The sequence below is a fragment of the Macaca mulatta genome, chromosome 17 (genome assembly GCF_049350105.2).
Source record: "Macaca mulatta isolate MMU2019108-1 chromosome 17, T2T-MMU8v2.0, whole genome shotgun sequence".
Lineage (NCBI taxonomy): Eukaryota > Metazoa > Chordata > Mammalia > Primates > Cercopithecidae > Macaca > Macaca mulatta.
This window is the reverse complement of record NC_133422.1, coordinates 103,595,893-103,622,523: the sequence shown is the minus strand read 5'-3', so window position 1 is coordinate 103,622,523 and position 26,631 is coordinate 103,595,893. Positions and strand designations below refer to the sequence as shown.

General features: G+C 40.6%; 1 protein-coding gene across 1 annotated transcript in view; it reads right to left on the bottom strand.

The window, feature by feature from the left end:
• The window catches only part of MYO16 (myosin XVI), a 617,076-nt gene that overhangs the window by 97,473 nt on the left and 492,972 nt on the right, over positions 1-26,631 (bottom strand). Inside the window, exon 28 of the mRNA XM_015121440.3 lies at positions 12,010-12,112. Coding sequence (XP_014976926.3) covers positions 12,010-12,112 — 103 coding nt within the window. The remainder of the gene's footprint in view (positions 1-12,009; positions 12,113-26,631) is intronic.

The following is a 26,631-nucleotide window of genomic DNA, read 5'->3' as shown; positions in this document are numbered from 1 at the left end:
AATCAATTACAATAGTACATCCATGTCACTAATGTACCTTGTATACATCTCTACAGTAGGACTGGAGTCCTGGTTTTCTTCTTATTTATGTACCGTCTGACTATTCAACTTAACTGTGAGATATTTATAAACTCAGATAATGTTGGAAAAGTATAAAGTTCATAATTCACATGTATTAAGGTGAAGGAAATGAAACTAAATGGACGTGTACAATGGAGAAGGCAGAATTTTAAAAAATGATTTTAATAAGCACTTGCTATAACATAACCTCAGATATTTAAAATTTCATTTGTCTACAAAAATTTAATTATTATTATTATTATTTTTTTTTTGCGGAGTTTCACCCAGGCTGGAGTGCAATGGCATGATCTCAGATCACTGCAACCTCCACTTTCCAGGTTCAAGCGATTCTCCTGCCTCAGCCTACTGAGTAGCTGGGATTACAGGCATGCGCCACCATGCCTGGCTAGTTTTGTAATTTTAGTGGAAATGGAGTTTCTCTATGTTGGTCAGGCTGGTCTCAAACTCCTGATCCCAGGTGATCCACCCACCTCGGCCTCCCAAAGTGCTAGGATTACAGACATGAGCCACCGCGCCCGGCCATCAAAAAATAAATCTTAACATTTTCAACTTATTTAAACTATTTGATGTATTTTATTAAAATACATCTAATAGGATTAAAGAAACAAAGATGCTAAGTTTCATATTTCTAGTGCCATCACCTCTGATATAGGATTATTACAGACTAAAATCTAGAATTTAACTCATCATCTCTTCTTTATCTGCTTTTTAATTCACCTTGCACATTGACTTCAATTTATTAGTCTTCTAGAAACTTCAATGATTTTATGTTGCCTATAAAGCCCTCTATAATATGAGCTAACCCTTTTTTATTTCTCTAAAAGAGATGCTATTTACTATTATTTTAGCTTCCTGTATACTCTCCTGAAGCGCAAAACCAATGTGAACCTTCTTTATATATATTGTGCAGGGCCCACAGCATTCTTATGAATGGAGTTTTCACTGAATGATATCATTACTGTCTTTATACATTGTACAGGGCCCATAGCATTCTTATGAATGGAGTTTTCACTGAATGACATCATTACTGTCTTTATATATTGTACAGGGCCCATAGCATTCTCATGAATGCAGTTTTCACTGAATGATATCATTACGGTTGTCAGTGTTGGGTTAGATGCTATCCCTTTATTTCTAAGTCTAAAATCATTGGACTATTTTATTAACGTATATTACATTTTAATGAGAAAGGTCTTATTGTGAATGCTAGCTTCTTTTCTGCAATTAAAATGCTTTATTTTCATACAAAATTAATCTTGAAAAATGTTAACCCCCTTGCTCTAAAAACAGCCCTAGTCTAGTAAATACTTTCAGCTTTTTCAAAGGATATGTACTATCGTAGTTGCATCAAAAGTAGTCACATCTTTCACATATCAGTATTCTGGAAAAATGCCCTAGTATTTTTTAAAGTGCCCAGCAATGTAGATCTGTTCCCAGTTTGTTAAGAATAGCTTTATTGATGGTGATACGAACAACACAATCTTTTCAGTGTTCTGATGTCTGCAGAGTTCTCCCCTCAGATTTGCTTTCCTTCCTGCTGATCTCAGGATGTCATTGTGCTCCTTCACAACCCTGTTCTATTTTTGCTATGCGATACCATTTCTGTGCCTACCAGGTCATCTCTTCCAAGGGAAAGAAATCTCAAAATCCCAACATTTCTACATGTGTGCCATGAACAGGTCTTTACCTATAATTCATTCCTGGATCAATATCATTTCTCACAACACTCAGTTGCATTATATTTATATTTTTCCTGATGATCCTTTTCTCACATTTATTCATCCATCATCCTACCATCTGTCTGCTCTGAACATCCATTCACTCATTAGTTCATTCATTCATTCACCTTCAATCATTCATTCATGTATCCATTCATAAATCAAATGTTGCCAAGCACCTTCTTCATAACAGCAGGGTACAGACGCTGGGACCACAAGGATGAGTGAAATACTGTCTACCTTTTCAACAAGCTCAATAAGGAAACCATTGAACTAAATGCATCCTCTCCAGGCTGAATTCACATTTCCCCCATTTCATTCATTAAATTTCTAAGAATGACCATTACTTTTTCGTGTGTGAATATTTTACTATTAATACCTCCACATTCTACACTTTCATGGTTGCTTTGAAAAGCTACTAAATAGAAAAATTCTAATGTTCAGCCTGGCTCTGAATGTCTGAATGTACTTTTAAATGTTCTCAAAGGATACATTTATATGAAAATACATGTTCTCTTTGTTATAAATAGACTATTCTTGAAGTTTAACTTCAACACAGAAAAGATAATTACAGCCACACATATCTAATAGAGCACTGTATCTTCTGGTATTTGAAGAAGGTGGTTTGGCTTGAATTACATATAATTATAGTTTAAGAAAAATTAATTATTCTTACCTAGAACAGTATGACCTACACAGCAGGCAGTGATGAATAAAAGCTACTATTTTGAGCTTACTAGTGAATGACTCACTATGTAATTCTATATGTTATTTCATTATGGAAATCATATTGACATGGTCAAGAATGCTTAAAAAAAAATCACTTTTCCCAAAGAGACATACTATGAAAAAGCAAACCAAAGCCACACCCAAACAAAGGCAATTAGCTTCAAAAGCACAGAGGAAAGTGTATTTGATAAGTTAACGTATTCAGTCAGAGCACACATTTGATGTTTCTTTTCAAAATGGCCTAAATCATGTCAATAATGGTTTGCCCCATGGGACTGTATGTTATAAATGGCCAAACAGCAGCACAAACATGGTCATGGCCTTTGGCACTCCTTAGGGTATGGGAGCCCTTGTCCTACCGTCGTCTGCCAAATTGATGGCATTTATATATTTTGATGTGTGCTTTTCTTCTAAAACCATGATACCATGTTTTTTTTGTTTTTTTTGTTTTTTGTTTTTTGTTTTTTTTTTTTATCCTGCACATCTGATCTTATGTAGTTCATCTTTAGGAATATTGGTAGATATTCAAAAGTTCTGGCATTGGTTTCCTAATTCCCCGTATGTCTGTCCTGTGGTGTGCTCATGTTTGCTTTGAGAATCCCATTTAATTTTGTGAACGGTCTTCTGTTTTCAGCCCTAAAGAGCTGAGTCTTTTCCATCATCTAGAGCTCCAAACATATTTTATGGAGCAAGTTCATTTTTAAAAAGAACTTGAGTACGTTCCCGATCTACATGAATATTTTGGTTTTAAATGAGATTCCACTCTTCAAGTCAATATAACTTAACGAGCACCTTCATTGTTGCCACGGTGAGGTCCTCTCCTCTCCCATCATGTTCTCGGCTTCCTCCCTTGTCCCATCCACAATGGCTGTCTCTTGCTTGAGCCGCCACATTGGCTTGGGAACTTGTTTCCTGGCTCTGTTCTTGCTCTCTAATAACACTTTTTTTTTTTTTTTTTAACATTTAAAGCATAAATCAGGTCATGTTCCTACCCTCTCTAAAATTTATCAGTAGCCTGCCTTGAACCTAAAATAGAATGCTGCACTTTGACATACAAGGTACCACTGGTTCTGAACCAGTTAGCTCCAAGCACACCTTTTCCTTGTGGTGATCCTGTCTAGTCGGTGCAACCGGTTCTTGAGAAGAAAAACGTGTTAGCAATTATAAGGCTTCTGGCATATAATAGGTGCTCAGTAAATGCCTATCGAATGACTAAATAATCTTGAAGTTGGGGAAATTTGTATTGACATAGAAGAGATGGAGTTGGATCTCTCAGTAGGCACAGGCACAAACGCCCTTCTTTCAGTAGTTGTTAGGGGCCTCATATTATCCAGCAGGACTGAGCTTTGAAGGTCAGAAACTGTTGTAATAGCAAAGTTAGTTTTGCCTCCCCAGAACTAAATTATTTATTAATTCTCTCAATTTTTCTCCTTCGTGGGGCAATAATGAAAACACAAATGTTGAGAAACACGACTTTGTAGCATCCCTGTCTGCCATTTTCACCTGGTTCTCTCTCCAGCCCTCCTGCTCTCCTGTTGGTTCTCCCAGGAGGTCCTTACCTCAGGAGCTCAGCACACTTACCCTGGGACCCTTGGTCCTGCCTCAGCATGTCCCCAGCTCCTTCTCACCCTTCAGATCTGGGCCTACATGTGACCGTCCCAGAAATTCCCTGCATGGCAACTGCCCTGTTAGGTCAGGAACCCTCTAGTTCACTACTGCAGTGTCCCTTTTGCTCTTTTTGCACCTGGATCCTAATCTGTGATTTATTAGTTTAAAGCTGACTGTTTCTCCCCCAGCAGACTGTAAGCCATCGCAATTGCCTTGCCTAATTTGGGGAACTCACAAGGTGATCAATAAATGCTTGTTGAATCAGTCAATCAATAAACTTGAAGCAGAGGAAAACAGATGGATTTCTAAGAGATCAAAGTTGGATTAGGCATAGGACAAGTCAGTTTTAATCAGCAATTAGCGCCAGATAGTACCCTAAGATATTACTCTTCATGCACAATGAAGCTGAGTGAAAAAATGTAAACTTACTCTAAAAGGCAGAAACTATCACACATGTCACCCAAACTTACTGCAGATACCTTCATATGCAAAGGGAAGATGTAGTCATCGGTAGGAGGTTCATTCATTCAACAAACACAAGTTGTATACACACTATGTGCCAGACCCTGTAAGAGATGTCATAGTGAAACACACACATGTATGCACACACACACATGCACGCATATGCACATGTGCACACACACACGCGCGCAAGCAAAAATACAAAAGAACATGGTTACATGACACCTGTCCTCAGAAAGTTAAGTGTGGAAAGGGAGAAAGACACATTTAGTAAGGATCAAATACATGCAGGATTTTTAAAAACGAAGTGAATGACGATGCACCAAATATTTTCAGTAGTTATCTTTAGGTAGTTCAATTCTGGTAGACTGTATTTTCTTCCTCAGTTTTTTTTCTATTTTTCAAACTTCTTATCAAGGATACATACTACTTTTATAACAAAAATGTTCCATATATGTATATGGCGTGTGTGTATGCATGTGTTTGGCACAAAAGAAGAAAGGAAATACACACAGACACACACACATATAATATAATACCTATGGTGATTGCCAATAGAATGTACATCGTTTCAAGGTGTACTCTTAGGTTCCTAATGCTTATTATTTTCAACATTTATAATTCCAGAGAAGGAGAAAGGATACAAAAGAAAGAATCATTTTATAGGCTATTTTCTAGCTTGTACTTATAGTTGATTTATGGAGTGCTCCCTGAGTAGTAAAACAAAGGTTATAAACCATTAATTTATCGTACTAATAAGAACCTAGGGCCCTAATACAATTGTCTCATCACAGAGAATGTAAAAAAAGTGGGGGTAGTTAAAACTTTAACAGTTCCTTGCTCTTCTATTTTATTTTCTCTACTGTACTATTGCAGATTAATGAAATAATAAAACCTTCACCCACTGATTTTATGTAATGTTATGGTAAAATGTTAATGTTGCAATTCTTAGTAATATATGAGCAAATCCTTCAAAGATCATAACTTAATTTAACTCGTTTTCAAACTATGACTTATTTCAAACTATTTAGGTAACAAAATCTAGACTATTCCATAAACATTACATTAGAAGACGATGATAAAAAAAAGATTGTGAATTTCTTTGTTCATGAGTAAACACAAATAGGAAAAGTATATCTCATTACAATTTGGAGTATGTTTTTTGTGAGTATCCTTTGTTATTTCTTTAAGAGCCCCTCTCTCTGTCTCTTTCACATCCACGCATGCACACACTCAAGAGTAAGTATCGTATCATGCCGGTACTTGGGACGAAGTTGATGTTCTAATTTTGTTTCTTTCTTCCTGTCTGTACAATCTTGAGTAAGCCACCAGAAGGATCTATGTGTCTGACTCCTCATCCTTAAAATCATAGATGATATGTCATCTCTAAGGTGAAGAGCTCAACTTCTCCTTCCACAATTTCCAGTAACAGATATCGCAAGTTCCTGCCTCAAAGGAGACACACAGGCCACTCTTCTTTGCCTGCTCACAAAACTTCTTTCACCCCAAAGTTCTCGACATCTGCTTGCACAGTGAAAAGTACCACCGGGAAAGACTTTCTGCACAGAGCCACATCCGTGCAGTCCCCCCTCGACTCTCCGGGTGCTGTGTGTTCCGAAGCAGCACCCCTGGTATCACATGGACCGACTCTGACAGATTTGTTTCTTCATTCGTCATCCCTCCAGATGGCTTTAAAATGAATATAGCATTCAAATAACTACACAGAAGAAATCATCCTATAACCAGTTGATGCATATAAAATGTGTGAAAATCAGATTATACCACTTATTTTTCCACTTAGAATTAGCTTCAAAGGTTTTCATTTTACATAAATGACATAACACGAAAAACAAGCATGTTCCACATGGGCCTAACTGCTGTCCAGTCACTTTTCTGTGGCTCGGAGAAATTCAGGCTAATAGTCTGATTAACCGTACACAGTTCCAGAGGGATCCTTTCCAAGTTACCTTAAGATAGCCCTGAATTTAAAATGCATATATTTAGATAAGTAAAATACCTGAATAATAACAATAATAAAACAAATAGCAGATGGTTAATAACTACTGGCTTAATTTAACTTGTTTTCAAACTATGAGTTAATTCAAACTATTTGGATACTTTTCCATAGTGAAGTAATCCATGAACTCTTTGTTTCATAAAGAAAACTCTATCTGCTGAGACAGAAAACAGCACTAGAAGTTAGTCATGCAGGTCCTATTCAAATCATTTCAAAACACTTCCATTCCTTTTTGCAAACAAGTTACATAAATCCCACTTTGCAAATAAGGACGTGGCTCTGACTAGTCCACCATGTTTTTAAAATATATCATTTCACTGTAAACATAAGAAGCCACCAACGTGAAAGATTGCCTTCTAGCCACCACTACATCTTGATTTTCCTTTCTTCAAAATCAAACCACATTATGTAAAAGTAGCAATTTTGAGTATGTTAAGGAAACAGCAACATGCATGAGTTTGCCAAAACTTGTGGTGACCAGTTCAAATTATATGAAAGAAGGCACAAGATTCCTTTGAGAAGTACAGGCTAGTGGTATAAACACATAACAGAAATTATATATTGGAAAACAAAAATGCTTTGGTGCAAAATGCCGTGTGACTTACAGCTTTTTCACAAATGTTTAAAATAGTTAATTTGACCCTATACAGTATTCTATGCTGAAATTATATTTACGTAGTAGTTTCAAATTTTAAAAATTATCTGTAAGTATAGAAGTAATGCATTAATACATGTATCTTATAAACACAGATATAAAGCTAAAAATCCATTTGATTCTTACTTCATTTCAAAACAATACATTTTAAAAGGTTGTTTTTTTTTTTTTTTTTTTGAGACGGAGTTTCACTCTTGTTGCCCAGGCTGGAGTGCAATGGCACAATCTCCGCTCACTACAACCTCCACCTCCCAGGTTCAAGCAATTCTTCTGCCTCAGCCTCCCAAGTAGCTGGAAATACAGGTATCACCATGCCTGGCTAATTTTTTTGTATTTTTAGTAGAGACAGGGTTTCACCATGTTGGCCAGGCTGGTCTTGAACTCCTGACCCCAGGCGATCCACTCACCTCAGCCTCCCAAAGTGCTGGGATTACAAGCATCAGCCACTGCGCCCAGCCTATAAAAGTTCTTACATGTCTTTGAATCCACATCAAGTATACTGTATTGTTTGGTAGTTTCTTATTTACAGAAACTCATTTCTTGGACCAGCTTCCAGGCACAGAGTGTCTGTCCTGTGTCTTTCTCTGGCTTCTATGCCGGGGATGCAGCAGTAAGCTGCGGACACAAAGCCCTTGGGATGGAGCTCCCATGCTATGGAGGAAAGGTGGTGAACAGCATGTTAAGGATTGCAATCTGAAGCGTAACAGAAGGTCCTAGGCACCATGGAGAAGAACGAAGCAGAGAAGAGGATGAGAAGATGCAGTAGGAAGGTCGAGGATAATGAGAATTTAAAATCTAGTAGCCAGGGAATGCCTCGCTGAGAATTGGCATGTGAGCAAAACTCGGTATACTGGAAATGGTGCAGATCTGCGGAAATAGCCTAATAAACTGTTTTCAAACTGCCTTTGCTCTAGGTGCGAAGGTGCAGCACTGCTCCTTTGACCTGCATTTCTACCAGCACCGCCCATGAGTTGCCCCCACCCCTGTCATTTCCTCTGGATGGCCTGAGACACATCTAGGTCTTAACTCTCAGAATTATAATCAATATCAAATGCTTCCTGAGACTCTTCACTTGATTACAGTTCTTATCCTTCTCTATCTTCTTCTTTCCTTACTCCTCCTTTTCTCCTTTTCCTTCTCCTCTTGTTTCCAAGATGTAGTTGGGAATGAGGGTGCAAATGCATTGTGCTATTTCAGGGTCAGTTTGGCTGACAGTTTGGGTAGAAAAGGATTCTGATCAGAGTCACCCTGTAATGGGAAGTAGTCCGCTTGTTTTTCCTTCATTTGCTGGGCGAATTTTAAACATAAAAAAGGCACTATGTACAAGGCGAAGGCTGCTCAGACGAATAAAGGGTATGAGTGTCTTTGATCAGAGCTCGCACTGTGACGCATAACCTATCCCTTTCAAGTCCTGTAATATGAGCAAAATGACTTCAGATAGTTATATTAAAAGATATAGATCGAGTTAAATGCAGTGGAAAGAACATGACATAGTAAAAGCTAGACGTGGTCTCAGCAAAGTGGTGCTCCCACTGAAACTGAATATTAACTGCACCTAATATTTTGATCAGTACACTGATCTCTAACTAAGACAAGGGCTCTCTGTGAGGTTCAATTTCCTCAAATCTAAAATAAGGTCACTCCTGTACACACTGTCTACTTTCCTTTTCTGCACAGATTTTTTTATTAGGCTCTAATAAAATAAAATAAAAACTACGAATAGTTGTAATATACTCTGTAGATGACAGGAATTATTACCTATTAAATATTAAAAATTCCAGTACAGACTACAAAGCTGTGACTACTTAAAGCATGAAAAGCAGACACAGGTGTATAGATCGGCGTACAAAATAGTACTGAAGATATGACATCTTTATCCTCATCTGAAACAGAAGGAAATCAAATGTGCACCAAGGCTTACTGAATTGCTACAATGTTGGAGAGTATAAGAATCCCAGAGTTACAATCTCATATTGATGATTCAAGGCTTTCCTTCTACAGGGTCTGATTAAAGTTAAAAAGAGAAGACAGAACCTGCCAGATCTCCAAGACCCATTAGAATGACAATGAAATTACTATGTTCAGTTAAAAGAAATGAATTTCTAGCTAACACTGTATACAAGTTAACGCAGCAAAATGTAATTCTAATCTCTTCGGTCCTCCAGCACTGCTTTTAAAAATATGGAAAAGAATAACCATTCATTTCATGCTAACCACTCAGGACTAAAGGATGAACTGACTGGTTAATGAAAACACACATTGTAACTCTCAGCAATTTGGAAACAATGCTACAGATACACTAACCATCAGATGCAACCTTGTTGTCCCTGCAGCCTAACAGCTTCTGATTTAATTGCTGTGTCAATTAAAAACAGAATAGACTAGGAGGAATTCTTCCTGTAACTAGCAATACATTTCAAACAAATGCTTTGCTTTTGCAACTGAGGAGTCTAACTTTCCAGGTTAGGAATGAGTGTTTTTTGTTTTGTTTTATTTACTTTTTTTTAACAAAAGCTTTTTTTCCATTGTCAGACCAATATAAAAGTGAAGTATGAATAAGCTTCATTTCTGTGAAGTTGATTATTTGTCTGGTAGTATAAAGTACATCATAGGTTACATCTTGAAGAAGCTGAAGAAACACTGTTTTTTCTGACTAGACAACAGGGAACTCATAGGTAAATATGCTCAGTGAATAAGCACATTTATTTCTCTTTCCTTTTAATTTTTTTTGTCTTGTATTTTCAGCTTCTTTTCAGGCAGGCGAAAAGTGTGGAGAAAATAGTGCCATGAAATGGGATCCCTTTCCCATTTAAAAAAATGTTAATACTCTCATTGAAAGTCCTAATGCATGTTTCAATTTAATGCTATCCTCGGCTGCAATTTCAAGTATCCTAGCAAAAGCAGTGATACAGAAGAAATGATGGCTGGCAGGGTGTACCGATTTGTCTTCCAGTCTCCTCTCATATTTGGCCGGTACTTTACAGTGGTCTATCAGAGGGATCACTGCTCAGGTATTGTGGTTACTTCCAATTACTCTCTTAGTGAAAGAATTATTCCAGATTCCCTTGCTTCCTTCTACAAATAAAAATTCTCCCTCTCCCTTTCCCTCATACACACACATCTATCTCACAGATACACACACACACACACACACACATATATATGTATATCATTATCTGTAAGTATTCTTTAAAAGCAAAAGAATACAATAAGAATACCTTAGTGGTACATCATCGGTGGACTACTACTATATAATTACTTATTCAAAATCTCAGCAGTGATTCCGTTGAACTGACTTCAGTTACCTATAGACCGAATAAACGCTGATATATGTGAATCCCACCCCTATGTCACTGACTCTGGAGGGGTTGGCGGACATCACTTCTGGTTAGTAATTCCTCCTTCTTCCTCCTTCCCTTTTTACCCAATCTTTTGGCACTGATGTGCATCACTGACAACTTCAGACTGAGTAAGCTTCCTCCTTCAGATTGTTATTTAAAGTTCAAATTTCATTATTAGTTTAAAAAAAAAAAGAAAAGGAAAAAAGATAACAAAGAAAAAGATTGGGTGGCACAGACAATTAAATCATTACTCATCAATGCCAAAATTCTAGGTTCTTTGTTCTTTGTCATAGACAGATGAGTGTGCGAGTGTCAATCCAGTCTTCCCTCCCTGTTTTACTGAGACTGGGCCACTTTTGGACCTATTCAGCAATTCTGAATCATGAGCTCATGTCATTTCTAAAGCCAAGTCCTCATCCTTTGACTCATCAATTATCATGTATTTTTACTCATAGATATTCTCCCTATCACTTTTTAAAGATGCAAATTATGTCTACTTTCCAGTCATCGTCATGTTTTTACCAAAGCTTTTAGCTACCGTTGTTTCTGCCACCTACGCACTTTTGGTGGTTTTACAGCAAGAAACTTCCAAATAATTCCTGGTGTCATGGACTGCGTGGTTTCCCATTGCTGCTCTAATCTGCTCTTCTCACTTCAAACCTCTTCTTCCTAAAATGAGTCAAGGATGGACTCTGATGTTGCTGAACGTATTTAACAAGATCTGGAACCATCTTCTCCTGTTTCTGGTGAACATTTGCCTGTAATTTTGTCTCAGGTTATTTTCTTTTTCTGCAAGTCTAGCTATAGCTTTCACTGGCCCCTAGGTTCTGCCATCAAATCGATCACAGACTATAATAAAGTGTTTCCAATTATGAGGCTTTTGCCAACAAATGAGGTTCAAAGGATAGTGACATTTTCACTGTAAGGCAGGTGAGAAGCAGGGCAACAAGAAACAGAAGAAAGGGGAGCTGAGTGAGACTTGAACAAGCTATGGAAGTCCAGGTCAAACATGCACTTGTGAGAGACCAACTCTGCACACAGAAATCAACCTTAGTTCTTCAATTTTGGCTCCTCTGACTCCTGCTATGGGTAAATACGACAAAATGCTTTAGTGACAAGGTATGAATCTGGCACATGGGCAAACAGAATGGGGCTCATGAGCTTCTGTCATGGTTGTAAAGGGAGCCTCTTAGATTTCCTCATGTTGGCTGCAAGATGTTAAAATCAGCAAGTCATAAAGAATGACAAATTTCCAGCGAATACACTGAATGTCACGCCTTGCCAAACACATCAAAGGAATTTGTTTTTGCCAGGAAGACTCTGGTGGCTCCCTGCAATGACTCAGCTCATTTATTTAAAATCCTAAAGTGGTATTTTCATAGCTTGTAGGTCACCGACCTGCCAGCCTTGTAATTTACACTGCTGGAGAACAAGCCGACATCGCTCTGCAGCCAAATGTTCCTTCTTCTCACGCAGGAACGTATCAGCCAGCGGCTTATACCTGTGAAAAGCAGCAGAGACAGAAAGCAGTGACTGCATTTGCCAAGCACATAATCACATTCAACAGGGCTGTCTTTGTTACATCGTTTCCCAAGTTTCCCCGTCTTTCTTTATCCCAGGAATACCCAAATACCTGTTCACTGTGCATTTACTAGGGAACTGGAAATAATCCTTATCTTTTACAAGCGAAATCATTTTTACAATGCATCAAATATATTTTTCAGTCCTCTAATACATGTTTAGCACTGTCATGGAGCAATTCAAACCATTTAACCAAAGGAAATTTGAAGGGAATGAAAATATGAAAATTAATCCAGTAGCCATTTTTAAACATTTGGCATGCTCCTTAAAAATACATCCTTTAAGACATTTAAGCATTCTTTATGGCCACTTAAGAGTGAATTCAGATGTAACTAGAGTCTATAATAATGGAATACCAAAATGTTCATTCAGAATACTTATTTGAGAGATAGAATCACTTCTTCCCCATATATTAGATATTGAATATTGAAAATATTCTGGGACATTTTTATTTCGCAAAGCATCAGTGGCCAGTTGACTTCCATTCCTTAGCTGAAATTCATGGCAATATAATAGTTTCCTATAGGTTTTTCAAAAATGACTTTTAAAATTATATCGCCCACTTTAAAAAATCCATGTAAAATTCCCTTTGCGCTTACAGTGGTTAACCTGAGATACAGGCAAGGCTACAATGGAGGAGGAGGAAGAGGAGAAAACCAAAAAGGAAATGAGCAAAGATACATGCAGTTGCATCCTGTTGCCTTCTGTGTTTATGATTCTCATGTTGGGCTGTTCTGCAAGCTGAAGGAAATGCAATGCCAAAGCTGAAGTCATCAGTTTTCTGTTATTTTCTGTGTAATACCTTAGTGCTTCATCTAAAGTTCACTGCAGTAAATTTGGGATTTGCTAAAATGAGTTTATTCCGTTTCCTTAGTGCAATTAAGGGAGAGAGTGTTTTGCCTACACATCTTTATTTACTTGCTTTCCTTGGAGAAAGCAGTGGGAGTATGGGACATATCCCATGGACAGCCACACAGGAATCACACACGTCTTATTTCGGCAGGTACTGTGGGTAAACGAGGGCTCACATGTGCGGCAGTACAGTCTGGAGTGTAACACAGGCTGGGAAACACACCTGCCATGGACAGAACGTATATCAAAATCCCTGCATTCAAATCCTAACCCCCAATATGATGGTACTAAGAGGTGGGGCCTTTGACAGGTGATTGAGTCATGAGGATGGAGCTTTCATGAATGGGATTAGTGCACTTAGAGAAGGCTGAAGAAAACAGGCTTGTTCCTTCCTATAAGGTCAGTGTAAATGCAATTGTGGTTTTCACATTGTTGAAATTTGCCATTTGATATTGGAATACATTCTTAAATAAATGTGGTTATGTTATACATCATGTTAGTGTGCATTTCTTGCTTTATGTTTTTTGCTAATGACTTATTACTTGCTGTTTATTTTATATTTATTTTAGACTATGAGAATAATGTTAGATAAAAAGCAAATTTCCGGGTGTGGTGGCAGGAGCCTGTAGTCCCAGCTACTCGGGAGGCAGAGGCAGGAGAATGGCGTGAACCCGGGAGGCAGAGCTTGCAGTGAGCCGAGATGGCACCACTGCACTCCAGCCTGGGCAACAGAGCAGACTCCGTCTCAAAAACAAAAAGCGAATTCGAGCGATTTTCTTATTTAGGTTCAAAATGGGTCGTAAAAGAGTGGAAACAACTCACAACATCAACAACGCATTTGGCCCAGGAGCTGCTAACGAACATACAGTGCAGTGTGGTTCAAGAAGTTTTGCTAAAGAGATGAGAGCCTTGAAGATGAGGAGTGTAGTGGCTGGCCATTGGAAGCTGACAATGACCAACTGAGAGCAATCCTCGAAGCTGATCGTCTTACAACTACATGAGAAGTTGCCAAAGAACTCAAGGTCGAACATTCTAAGGTTGTTTGGCATTTGAAGCAAATTGGAAAGGTGAAAAAGCTCAATAAGTGGGTGACTCATGAGCTAACTGAGAATAAAAGAAAATGTTGTTTCAAAGTACTCTTATTCTGTGTAACAACCATGAACCGTTTCTTGATCAGATTATGATGCACGACGAAAGTGGATTTTATATGACAACCAGCGATGACCAGCTCAGTGGCTGGACCAAGAAGAAGCTCCAAAGCACTTCCTAAAGCCAAACTTGCACCGGAAAAGAGGTTATGTCACTGTCTGGTGGTCTGCTGCTGGTCTGATCCACTAGAGCTTTCTGAATCCCAGCGAAACCATTCCATCTGAGAAGTGTGCTCAGCAAATAGATGAGATGCACCGAAAACTGCAACGCCTGCAGCCGGCATTGGTCAACAGGAAGGGCCCAATTCTTCTCCATCACAGCGCCTGGCTGCACGTCACACAACCAAAAGTGGAAAGACGGGCTACTAAGTTTTGCCTCATCCACCATATTCACCTGACCTCTCGCCAACCATCTACCACTTCTTCGAGCATCTCAACAACTTTTCGCAGGGAAGATGCTTCCGCAAGTGGCGGGATGCAGAAAATGCTATCCAAGAGTTTGTCGATTCTCAAAGCACAGAATTTTAAGCTACAGGGATAAACAAAACTTACTTCGCATTGGCAAAAATGTGTTGATTGTAATGGTCCCTATTTTGATTAATAAAGATGTGTTTGAGTCTAGTTATAATGACTTAATGTTCACGGCCCGAAACTGCAATTACTTTTGCACTAACCTAACACCATGTGAGAACACCGTCCATAGAGAGAACAAGAAGGCTCTCTCTCCAAACCAGGAAGCGAGCTTCCACTGAATACTGAATTTGCCGACAACTTGATCTTGGATTTCCCACCCTCCAGGACTATGAGCACTTTCTGTTGCTCAGGAGCCACCATAGTCTATGATAATTTGGGACAGCAGCTTGAACTGACCAAGACAGTACCCAGTTACCTTCTCAGCTGGAGACATTTCTTATCTCCTTTCTTAAATCTTCAGCATTCTCACTGAAAAGTCAGTGTATGACTTTTCCAGGACTGAGAATCCTCATAATCTTGCTAGCCATAAACCAGAATGAATTTATCAGTATCAGCAACCACCCTTCCTTCTCATAGATGGATTTTTGCTCACGTATCAAACTTGGTGCATAGGAAAGCATAAAAACAAAAAATGGCAAGTAACAGAGATTGAGACTGAAGTAACTGAGACTGAAATTGCAGTGCCAGAGGCAAGGATATGAAAAAGGTGGCTCATTATTTTGCTCACACTAAATGGACTACAGTGATTTGTTGATGGATGAAGTACTCATGAATTGTTTTGCTTTTGATGGGTGACAAGAATGTGATTTCTTACATGCCATGTACTAAAGTTGGTAGCTGTGTGTTTTATTTTACTTTATTAATTTTTATTGGGGTTTCTGCAGAAGAAGAAAGGGAATTTCCCCTGTACAACAGGGCAGGGCAAATGGGTATGATGTGGGATATGTAGAGGGTTGGGAAACAGGAGTAAGCTGTGCAAAGGGCAGTGAATGTGGACCACCCAGAAGGCTATGGGCATCCCCTAATGATTCTCTCACATGCTATCAGTACTTTTTTTTTTTTTTTTTTTTTGCAGAGTTTCATTCTTGTCATGCAGGCTGGAGTGCAATGGTGCTATCTCTGCTCACTGCAACCTTCACCTCCTGGGTTCAAGCGATTGTCCTGCCTCAGCCTCCCAAGTAGCTGAGATTAAAGCACCCGCCACCACGCCCGACTAATTTTTGTATTTTTAGTAGAGACAGGGTTTCACCATGTTGGCCAGGCTAGTCTCGAACTGCTGACCTCAGGTGATCCACCTGCCTTGGCCTCTCAAAGTGCTGGTATTACAGGTGTGAGCCACCGTGCCCAGCTGACATTAGTACCTCTTATGAGCAAACATGGGTTAGGTTTGATAATGTCTGAGTGGTTAAAAGGTGACAAGTGATATAATTGTACAGTGTGTTCAAATAGGAAAGAAACTGAATTGGGAATCTGAAAACTGAGATTTAGGTTCCCACTTTGTAACCAGTTTGCTATAATGCCCTTGGCAAGTCACCTAACAAGCAACGCTCTGCCCTCCCTCAGAACTGTCTGTTTGCATTTCTCCAGACGAGACATAAATTCTATTCTGTGTTACAAACTCTGACCTCTCCTCAAAGTTTGTGAGTTCACCCAGAGTAAGGGGATATCTTTGTACATTTTATGGTGTCTCCTAGCTTGCCTTTGAATGTAGCAAGTTTAAATAAATGATAGTCAAGACATGGGGCTGTGGAGCAGGAGATGGTAAGTCACATTTCTTGAACCCTGAATGAATGCAAAGGGCTTTTCATATCACCTCACATCCTCCTCACAGATGCAGGCCTGGATGACAATCATCTTTAGATAGTGAGACAGATAATGGTTGTAGGCATTCATTCACTTACCCAAGTTCACAGGGATGCTGTTATGGGCTGAACTGTGTCCCCCCCGTGCAAGATAAGTGAACGTGATGTTTAGGGTCTTTGTAGAGTATTCAAGTTAAGATGAGATCATTAGGGTGGGGCCTAATCCAATATGACTCATATCCTGAAAAGAAGAGGGAAACGCCACGGGAGATGCACAGCAGAGGGCCACATGATGCATGCAGAGGTGTCAGTGACACAGCTGCAATCAGGGAACACTGAGGATCTATGGCCGCCACCAGAGACCAGGAAGAGGCCAGGGCAGATGCCACCCAGACTTTCAGAGGAAGCCCTGCTGACAACTCAGTGTTGAACTTCTCACTTCCAGAGCTGGATGAGGAAAGGTCTATTGCTTTAAGCCATGGAGTTTGTGGTGCCTGCTTACGGCAGCACTGGGAAGCTGATACAGATGAGGAAAGTGGCTGAGCTGAAATTGAACCCAGGACGATCTAACTCCAGGGCCAAGCTCTTCACCACCATTGCTACAGTTTTGATGACAACTAACAAGTCCTAACCCTGGATGGTTCTAGAGTGAAAAAGGATAAGATTTACCCTTAAAAACTGAAGAAGTAAAATTCAATAGTAACCACCACGATATTGGACATGTAGGAATAAGAAGTCTTGGTTTGTGGCTGGGCACAGTGGCTCACGCCTGTAATCCCAGCACTTTGGGAGGCTGAGGCGGGTGGATCACAAGGTCAGGAGATCGAGACCATCCTGGCTAACACAGTGAAACCCTGTCTCCACTAAAAATACAAAAAATTAGCCGGGCGTGGTGGCGGGCGCCTGCAGTCCCAGCTACTCGGGAGGCTGAGGCAGGAGAATGGCGTGAACCTGGGAGGTGGAGCTTGCAGTGAGCCGAGATCGTGCCACTGCTCTCCAGCCTGGGCGACAGAGCGAGAGTCTGTCTCAAAAAAAAAAAAAAAAAAGAGGTCTTCTTTTGCTGGCCTTCAGTGCCTGGAGGCTCTTTAACAGTGAACTCATTCATGCCCTCAGGAAAGCCATGTGTTTCTAACATTTAGCCAGAGTAATACACTGAAATGAAATCACTCTTTTTTTTATTCTCTCTCATAATTCTCTCATTCTGGAACTTTGTTAATTATAACCAAGAATTTAATTGATATAATTCAAGCATCTGAATATAGTATTAACAAGTCAGAATGAAAAATAATGCACCTGATGCTTTTTTTCTCATTTTATATTGTTCTTTTGACACTTAAAATGGTATAATTCTGACGTGTCAACTAAAGAAAAAGATCACCTGAGACAGGATGAGATACTCTATGTAAAACATCTTGTCTTTTGGAATGTGAGTGTTTTCTATAGGCGGTGTCACCGGATAGAAAGACAGGGTCACATTCCATTCCTGAGTTAAAACACATTCCCCCAGTAACTTTGTTCTGAGGCCATACGGTTCACGAGCCTGGAGCAGGACTTTAGTCCTGAGCACAGGAGCAGCTGGAGAGGTACTTATCTACTCTCACTCCCCACGCTGTCCCAGCGTCTGTCATCCAAGACAGACAGGTCACCTCAATCCACTGAAGACACCTATATTTAGGCTTCACTTCCTCTGTGTCTGAGGCAAACCAATGGACTGTAAAAAGTAAACATGAACCTTTCCAGCCAGCCTGCTCTTCCTGCCTTATCCTGGTTTGGGATGAGGGGAACAACTGTTACCTAGTTTCATATCTGGAATCGGAGTTTGTGGTTCACTTGCTCAGGATCAATCAATCAATTCACCAGCACTGACTGAGCACCAAGTCTGTGCTGGGGATGCTCCCAGGTGCTGGGATCTAGCAGGGAATAAGCAGCCAAAGCCCTTTATGGTAGTAGGGGTAGAATTAAAAAGTAACCTTGGAACCAACCCAAATGCCCATCAATGACAGACTGGATAAAGAAAATGTGGCACATATACACCATGGAATACTATGCAGCCATAACAAAAGGATGAGTTCATGCCCTTTGCAGGGACATGGATGAAGCTGGAAACTATCATTCTCAGCAAACTAACACAGGGACAGAAAACCAAACATCGCATGTTCTCACTCATAAGTAGGAGCTGAACAATGAGAACACACTGGGGCCTGTCAGGGGGTGGGGGGCTAGGAGAGGGATAGCATTAGGAGAAATACCTAATGTAGATGACGGGATGATAGGTGCAGCAAACCACCATGGCACGTGTATACCTACGTAACAAACCTGCACGTTCTGCACATGTATCCCAGAACTTAAAGTATAATAATAATAAAGAAAAGTAAATAAGGGCTGGGCACGGTGACTCATGCCTGTTGTCCCAGAACCTTGGGAGGCTAAGGCAGGAGGATGGCTTGAGGCCAAGAGTATGAGACCAATCTGAGGAACACAGCAAGACCCCATCTCTACAAAAAATTTTAAAAATTAAGCAGACATGGTGGTGCAAACCTTTAGTGCCAGCTACTCAGGAGGCTGAGGCAGGACGGACTGAGCCCAGGAAGTTGAGGTTGCAGTGAGCTATGATCACACCATTGCACTCCAGCCTGGATGACAGAGACCCCAACTCTTAAACAAATAAAGTAAATAAGGAAGTGTGTCAAATCCAATGAGAGATGTGGAGAAAGATAAAGCAGGAAGGCTTTCCCTGTGAGCAGATGCCTGACAATGAGGGAGGCAGCTGTGGCTTCTCTAGGGGACTGCAGTCCTGGCGGAGTGGGGATGGTGCATGGCTGCTCTGGGAATATCAAGGAGTCGAGTGTGGCTGCAGAAGAGGAAGGGAGAGGAGAGCTGTAGGAGATGAGTTTAGAAAGGTCAGTGTAATGGGGTAAGGATCAGAATCCTGCAGGTGACCATCAGGACCTCGGCTCAGACTCTGATTCCTGGGTGTGTGGTTTCAGCACACTCTGTTCCTCGACTTTGAAGAAAAGCATCCTTGATACTGTGAGGCTGAGTGGGCCTGGAGAGGGGCAGGAAAGAGCCAGGGCCGCCATCTGGAGGCCCTTCCTATAGTCCAGGTGAGAGGCATTGGTCCAAGGCAATGGCGACAGAAGTGGTAAAAATGTGCTGGGCTCTCTGTGTATTTGGGTAGCCCCAGCAGGATTTTCTGGTGAATGGATCAACGTGGCTATGACAGGAAGAGAGGATGATATCAAGGTTTTTGACCTAATAAACTGGAGGCTGTGGCTGACGTTTCCCGCAGTGTAGTAGACAGGGAAGAGCATTTATTCTCCAGACTAATGTTATTTAACAGGAGGGGAATACTGCGACTGAGGAGAAGCGAAAAGGAGAAATTTGGGTGGAGCTCCGTAAGGAGACATTGACCAAACATCAGCCAGTCCCCCACACTAGATTTATTACCTTCCTGGTTGCCAATGACTCATCTGTGGCTGGATTCTTTACTGCCATACACCTCTGTCTGACTGGACAGGGCAGTACTGAGCATTCGGGAAACGGATGCAGCTTCCGTGATGGTGCAGAATGCTCATGACCTCATGGGGTTCCAACCTCAAGCTGTGTTATGTTAGATGCTCCATTTGCCCCACTTTTCTTGTGATGGGTTTCTGACCACTTTCAACTTCCCCTTCTTCTTGTCAGTCTGCATCCTAAGTTGCCAGTGTATACTAAGTGTGGGGTTTCAAAAAAGTTCTATCATAGTTAAATGAAAATTTATCTAACATGAGCCTTATTCGTCAAGTACATTCTCAACATCAAGGATTCAAGCATAAAAACATGCTTCCATACATTCACGTATTGTGACTATAACACTAAAAAAAAAAAAAAAATCATAGTATCTTACAAAATTCTAAGTGAAAGAGCCATATCATAGATTGCCTTCATTTTGGAGTCTACATTTTTACAAGGACAGGCTGAAATTGAAAAGGCAGAGAAAATCTAACTAGTAAAAGGTGTAAAGAACTCAAGGAAAGTGATGAAATAGTGTTTCTCTCTTCCAAAGTGATTGTTCCTTCCAGTATAAAGGGGAACTTTGATATCCTGTGTATCAGGGACCTAGAGATAAAAATAGCTTATGCAGTCACCACAGGATTCAGATTAAACATGATGACTTCTTTTTTTTAACTTTTATTTTAGATTTGGGGGTACATGTGAAGGTTTGTTACATAGGTAAACATGTGTCATGGGGTTTGTTGTATATATTATTTCATCACCCAGCTATTAACCCCATTACCCAATAGTCATCTCTTTTGTTCCTCTCCCTCTCCCTACCCTCCTCTCTTAAGTAGGCCTCAGTGTCTGTGGTTCCCTTCTCTGTGTTCATGAGTTCTTATCATTTAACTACTACTTCTAAGTGAGAACATGCAGTATTTGGTTTTCTGTTCCTCTGTTGATTTGCTAAGGATAATGGCTCCCAGCTCCATCCATGTTCCACAAACGACATTATCTCATTCTTTTTTATGGCTGCATAGTATTCCATGGTATATATGTACCACATTTTCTTTATTCAATCTCTCACTGATGGGCATTTAGGTTGATTTTAAAACACAGTGAATTTTAATTGACTACTTAAACAAACACTATCAGGAAGTAGGAGAATCATTTTCTTAGAAAATATAATGTATGTTTATCAAGCTAATGTTTATTAACCTCAGATGCAGTTTCTCTGAAAATGTCTCTGTTAAATACTGGTTTTACCACTTCATTCTCAAGGAAAATTTTGTTATGAAAGTAAAACTTACGTTGTTTCAGTCTGAAACGCCTTAGAAATTTAATTCTATTTGAGAAGTATTTATTGAACACTTACTACGAGCAATATATTCTGCCAAGAAATGCCAAGATCACTAGGCTGTGTACAGCAATGTTCTAATTTTACTGCACATGGTCAAATATAAAGCAAGACTTTTTTGGACCAAAATTATACCTCAGAAAAGATGTGGTTTTCTTATTTCAAGAAATTATACTATTTATCTTATTATAGTTATATTCCAATTACTTTATTGTGAAAAATAAAATAATATTTGGAGAGAACCATTAACCTCCTGCTCTTCTAGAAAGACTGAATAATCAATAAAAAGAGAAAAACTGAAGGAGAAAAATCGAATGTCATAGGAGCTACCTATTGGAGGGTTGACAGAGAAAGAGAGTGGTGAAGGGGAGGGGAAAGGAGAAGCAGGAAAGAAAGGACTGGACGGGAGCCGTCCAATTTCAGAGGAGCCAAGGGAAGGCAAAGTTGGAAATGTGGTCTGCAGTGCTGAACGCTGCAGAGGAAGAGAAGCAGATGCACACTGAGGGGGCTGTGGGATTTGGTGACTGTGGCGTCAATGGCAACGTCAGACATGGGAGAAACTAGATTACAATGGCATCAAGACACTAGCAGCTGGTGGTTCTTAACATCAGTCAAAGAAAAGACCAATAGCTGGAGGGTGGGATAGAATCAATGAGTGCTTTTTGTTTTTCAGAGGCAAGGAAAAACTGATTAAGCTTACAGGCAGCAACATTTGTAGAAATACACACAATGTCTACATGCTATTCATATTTATTTTTGTATATTTCCATTTTCCACCAGATTATCTTATTTAGAAATTTTAGCTCTCATAGAATGAGGATGTACTTTCTTCTAGAACTACTCCTGGGCATTTTCCCTGGGGCACTGCATGGTGTCCATACCTGCTATGGACACCACAAACGTGGCTGTCTGCCCATGGCTACATATGGATGCATTTCCCCCATTCTATGAACTTATATTCATATTCCTGCTTTCACAGTAAACACAGAGCAGGTGCGGAAGGGTGATTTTCAAGCTATTTGGGGCTAATTTCCAGCATTCAGAAGGCTGCATGGTGGGTTGAACATAACAGCTGCCTAGCAACAAGACTGACATACATCATGAAAACCGAGAGAAGTATGAAGAAAAAGGAGCACAAGTGGGCTTGGGAGAGAGATAAAACCTGCTTCAATGTGGAGAGCCGGAAAGGATAAGAAAGAGAAACGGGACGGGGAGAGGTGGGGATTGCAGAAGTGCTTTTCCCCTAAGAAGGGAGGACTAGTTATTTTTTCTTTTAAGGAAAAGGGTATGAAAGCAGAGACAAAGTTGTCAAAAACGTTCTAGTTCACACAGAAATCGATTTTGTTCTCTACACGTGCACATTTTTTCCCTCCTTCCCATGACTCTGACAGGAAATATCCCACCGATCATTGCAGTGTAGTTCTGTCTGTCCTGCTGTGGGTCTCCTCCGCTGTCCTGCAGCCTCCGCACACCCACACCGCACGGCAGGGCCCCCTTTCACCATGCACCCCTGCCCACCCCTTCTTGCCTTCTGCCCCTTCCTGAGGGTCCTCTGCATCAGGACCAGTCATATCACCTCCCATCTGCCCACAATCCCTGGCACTTGCCGTGCCCTTGAACTGGAGCCTGTCAGCAGACACGTGGACTCACAGCCATAGAGCTCACCAGTCCTCTCCCTCAGTTCCCGTGACTCCGCCCTGCATATTTACAAGAAAGATGGAAAGGGGACTTCAACTATATCTTGCGATGGCTTTTGTACCTCCTGAGTGCTGAGGCTTCAAATTTGGTCTTGAGTTTATTTTCACATCTACAGGGACCCATATGAGGCTTCTCAGTTCTCACCATGGTCTGCACATGGCTCTGCTAAGGGAGGAAGAAGTCTTTGTGTTATCACTACGACAATTCCAGGGCTACTGCTTCTGGGGCTGGCCAACAGATTTCCCTTCTACTTCCGAACTAGGGAGAACAGGCTGCTATCATCTTTTAGAAACACAGATGCACCATTCAAACAAAGACATTGTGACACTTCACATCGCTGCAAATGTCTTTGCTATGCAATTCTTGGCTCAAGAGCCTCCTTGGAACCTTAGGGAAGGGCTGTCCTGCAGCCCCAGGAGGTCTCTCTTGCAGTCTAGGGGACTGGTATGGTAAGGGACTTCCCTGAATTCTACATGCAACTCTCTGCAGTTGAAAATGGAGCGTGAGGGAAAAACAGAAGGGAGGGAGGAACAGGGAAACAGGAAAACAAAGGAAGATTTATAGAGTGGCCATAAATTCCAGGTGTGATAAAAGACGATTCCACATCATCACTGACTTCTCACAATAACTCCAGAATGACATTTTAAGACATGATGTCATAAGACAGTCAGTTTATTGCAAAGCTAGCATCTTAATCTGGACTGTAGGATCTTGAATCAAATGCAGTTTCTAAATCAATATGGGAGATGGGATGATAGATGTTCGTCCCTATTGTTTTTGTGTTTGAAAGGATAAAGGCAACCAACATACAGAATAATGTATAAATGAAGCATATTAGTATACAGAAAATAGCCAGTTGCAGTGGCTCATACCTGTAATCCCAGAACTTTGGGAGGTTGAGGTGGGCGGATCACTTGAGGTCAGGAATTCGAGACCAGCTTGGCCAAAAATGGCGAAACCCCGTCTCTACTGAAAATACAAAAATTAGCTGGGCATGGTGGCGGGCACCTGTAATTCCAGCTACTTAGGAGGCTGAGGCAGGAGAATGGCTGGAACCCAGGAGGTGGAGGCTGCAGTGAGTCAAGATCACGGCACTGCACTTCAGCCTGGCGGACAGGGCGAAACTCCATCTCAAAAATAATAGTAATAATAATACAGAAAACAAAAAAGGCAAGACTATGCTATTCCCTTAAATTCTATGATTGCTTTTGCCTTAAATTCCAAGTCTTCTAAGTCAGGGTCATATTCCCTCTCTCCCCAACCCTCTCTCATTGTGGTGGTGGTTGTTTTTGTTACTAGTATTTTAATGACCTCATGGCCATATTTATTAGGAATTAATCTCTTAAGATTCTAAAACAGCATCTGAAAGGAGACTCAGTTTTTGATTTTCACAGTGCTCTTGGCAGAAACTCAGAGAAAGGGAAAGGAGCGGCCTGGAGGAGTGAGGGGTTGCCCGCCCCCCTGAGCGGTTACAAGACCACCTGAGGCCCTCGGCAGGGCTGTTCACCATCGTCTGGAAATGACCAGGCTGCTGTGGCCTCTCCTCCTCTGTGTGGTTCTGTCTAAAGGCGCTGTGTCTTCTCGCGCCATGCGGAAGGGCAGCCAGTGGCGGTGCCGAAGGACTGCGGCCCGCCGAGCTCGCTTCACCGCCACCGCCGCCTCTCAAGCACCGCACCCGCAACACCGCCTTAATCCCAGGGATTCATTCATGTACTTTATGTAATTAGGCCAGGGGGGCTCTCCTCCCAGACAATATGGGAGCTGAATAATAAAAAAGAATGCTGAATTATACTTCAGCTCTTGGGATTAGGCAATACCAGAAAGCAGATAAAAAATGAATTCAGAGCATCTGCTAAGAATTTACATGACAATACTCTCAAGTTCTCTTACTCAAAGCTGGTCCCACCATTTCATTTTAATTGTGCCATATAACAACACTGTATTTATTCAATAAATGGATGAAAGTGAAACACTAAATTAGAAATGTCTCAGCGTGAAACAGACAGCAAGCTCCATTTCCTGCGCAGCCTTTCCCACACGTAATGTTTATTTTAGCCAGGTTTGTACTTGCTTCCCATACAGCCCTAGGATATTTTTCTACACAGACTCCCTACCCGTGCATACCTAATACTCAGAACCATCTACCAAAGGGAACATTTAATTTAAAACCGTGCCCTCTTGGAGAACCCAGACTGCGATGGAACTGAAATAATGGTCGCAGGCAGAGGAACCAACCACACTGTTCTCTGATTTGATCACACATGCTCAGGAGGACACTGAGCCCAGCCTGTTCCGCACATTCAAATCGATATCTTTATCCTTCATGCATTTTATAATTCACTGGCTGAGCCATGGCTTGTATTTATCAGGTACAAGAACAGCTTGTTTCGTTAAACTGAAAAGAACAGATGTTCATTTGTTGTTTAAGCCTAAATAAAAGATCTGTTTAGGCTCTGAGGTTTAAGTAAAATTATCCCATTCCTAAAGCAATTTGCTCCTTAATCAAATATTCTCCAAGGTCAGTCTGACCTCCTATCTTTCAGGAGGGACAGAAAACTAACCAGGTAGATTTAGCTGTTAGAGATATTTGTTTTTCCAGTATTTTCTCCTCTTACTGAGGAGAGAAGGCTATACTTGAAAATGGCGAAAAAGCGTTGTGGAGTTGTTTGTTTGTTTCAGACAGAGTCACACTTTTGTCACCCAGGCTGGAGGGAAGTAGAACAATCTCGGCTCACTGCAACCTCCACCTCCCCGGTTCAAGTGGTTATCCTGCCTCAGCCTCCCAAGTAGCTGGGATCACAGGCACCCGCCACCACACCCGGCTAATTTTTGTATTTTTAGTAGAGACAGGGTTTCATCATGTTGGCCAGGCTGGTCTTGAAATCCTGACCTCAATCAATCAGCCCACCTCGGCCTTTCAAAGTGTGGGGATTACAGGCGTGAGCCACCGCGCCTGGCCGGTGTTGTGGAGTTTTGAGGCTAATGCCAATCATTTTAGTATTTAAACAAGTTCATGTGTATTTCAGATATTAAGTTGAGTTACTCACTACCATATGAATCTACTGTTCAGAATATCATTGCCAGCGCAATTGATTAGTGCATCATTGGGAAGTTAAGAATGAAATTACAATTATCTCCAAAGGAGCAGCCTGGTGCTGAAAGCACACGGTTGCTTCTACAGCAAGGTACTTTCCTCTGCACACCTCCTTTAGACAGTGTGGCAAGGGTTGAATTAAGAGCTAGAGTCTGGCATCTGAACTGAATTATGTTTGTTAAGTTGGAAAAGTATTACTTTAAAAATAGAGCCAATCAATATTTATTATAAAGACAAAATAAACATTTGGCCAGTGAGATATTAAACATTAGTAGCAGTGAATTTTAATGTCATTTGACTCTGTCATTCCACATTGAGCCAAGAAATGCAACAGACAAGGACATTTTCAGAACATATCATCATGATGATCAATTTAATAAAAATAATGGAATTCCTATTTATCTTCAGTGAGACTCTTTAAATACAGGTATATTGCTTTTGAGTAATATAACAAAGATGGCTGGATAATAGTGAGGGGGAATTAGCAACATTAAGAATTAGAGTCCCAGACACATATTCTGAGGGAAAATAATTTGTGCA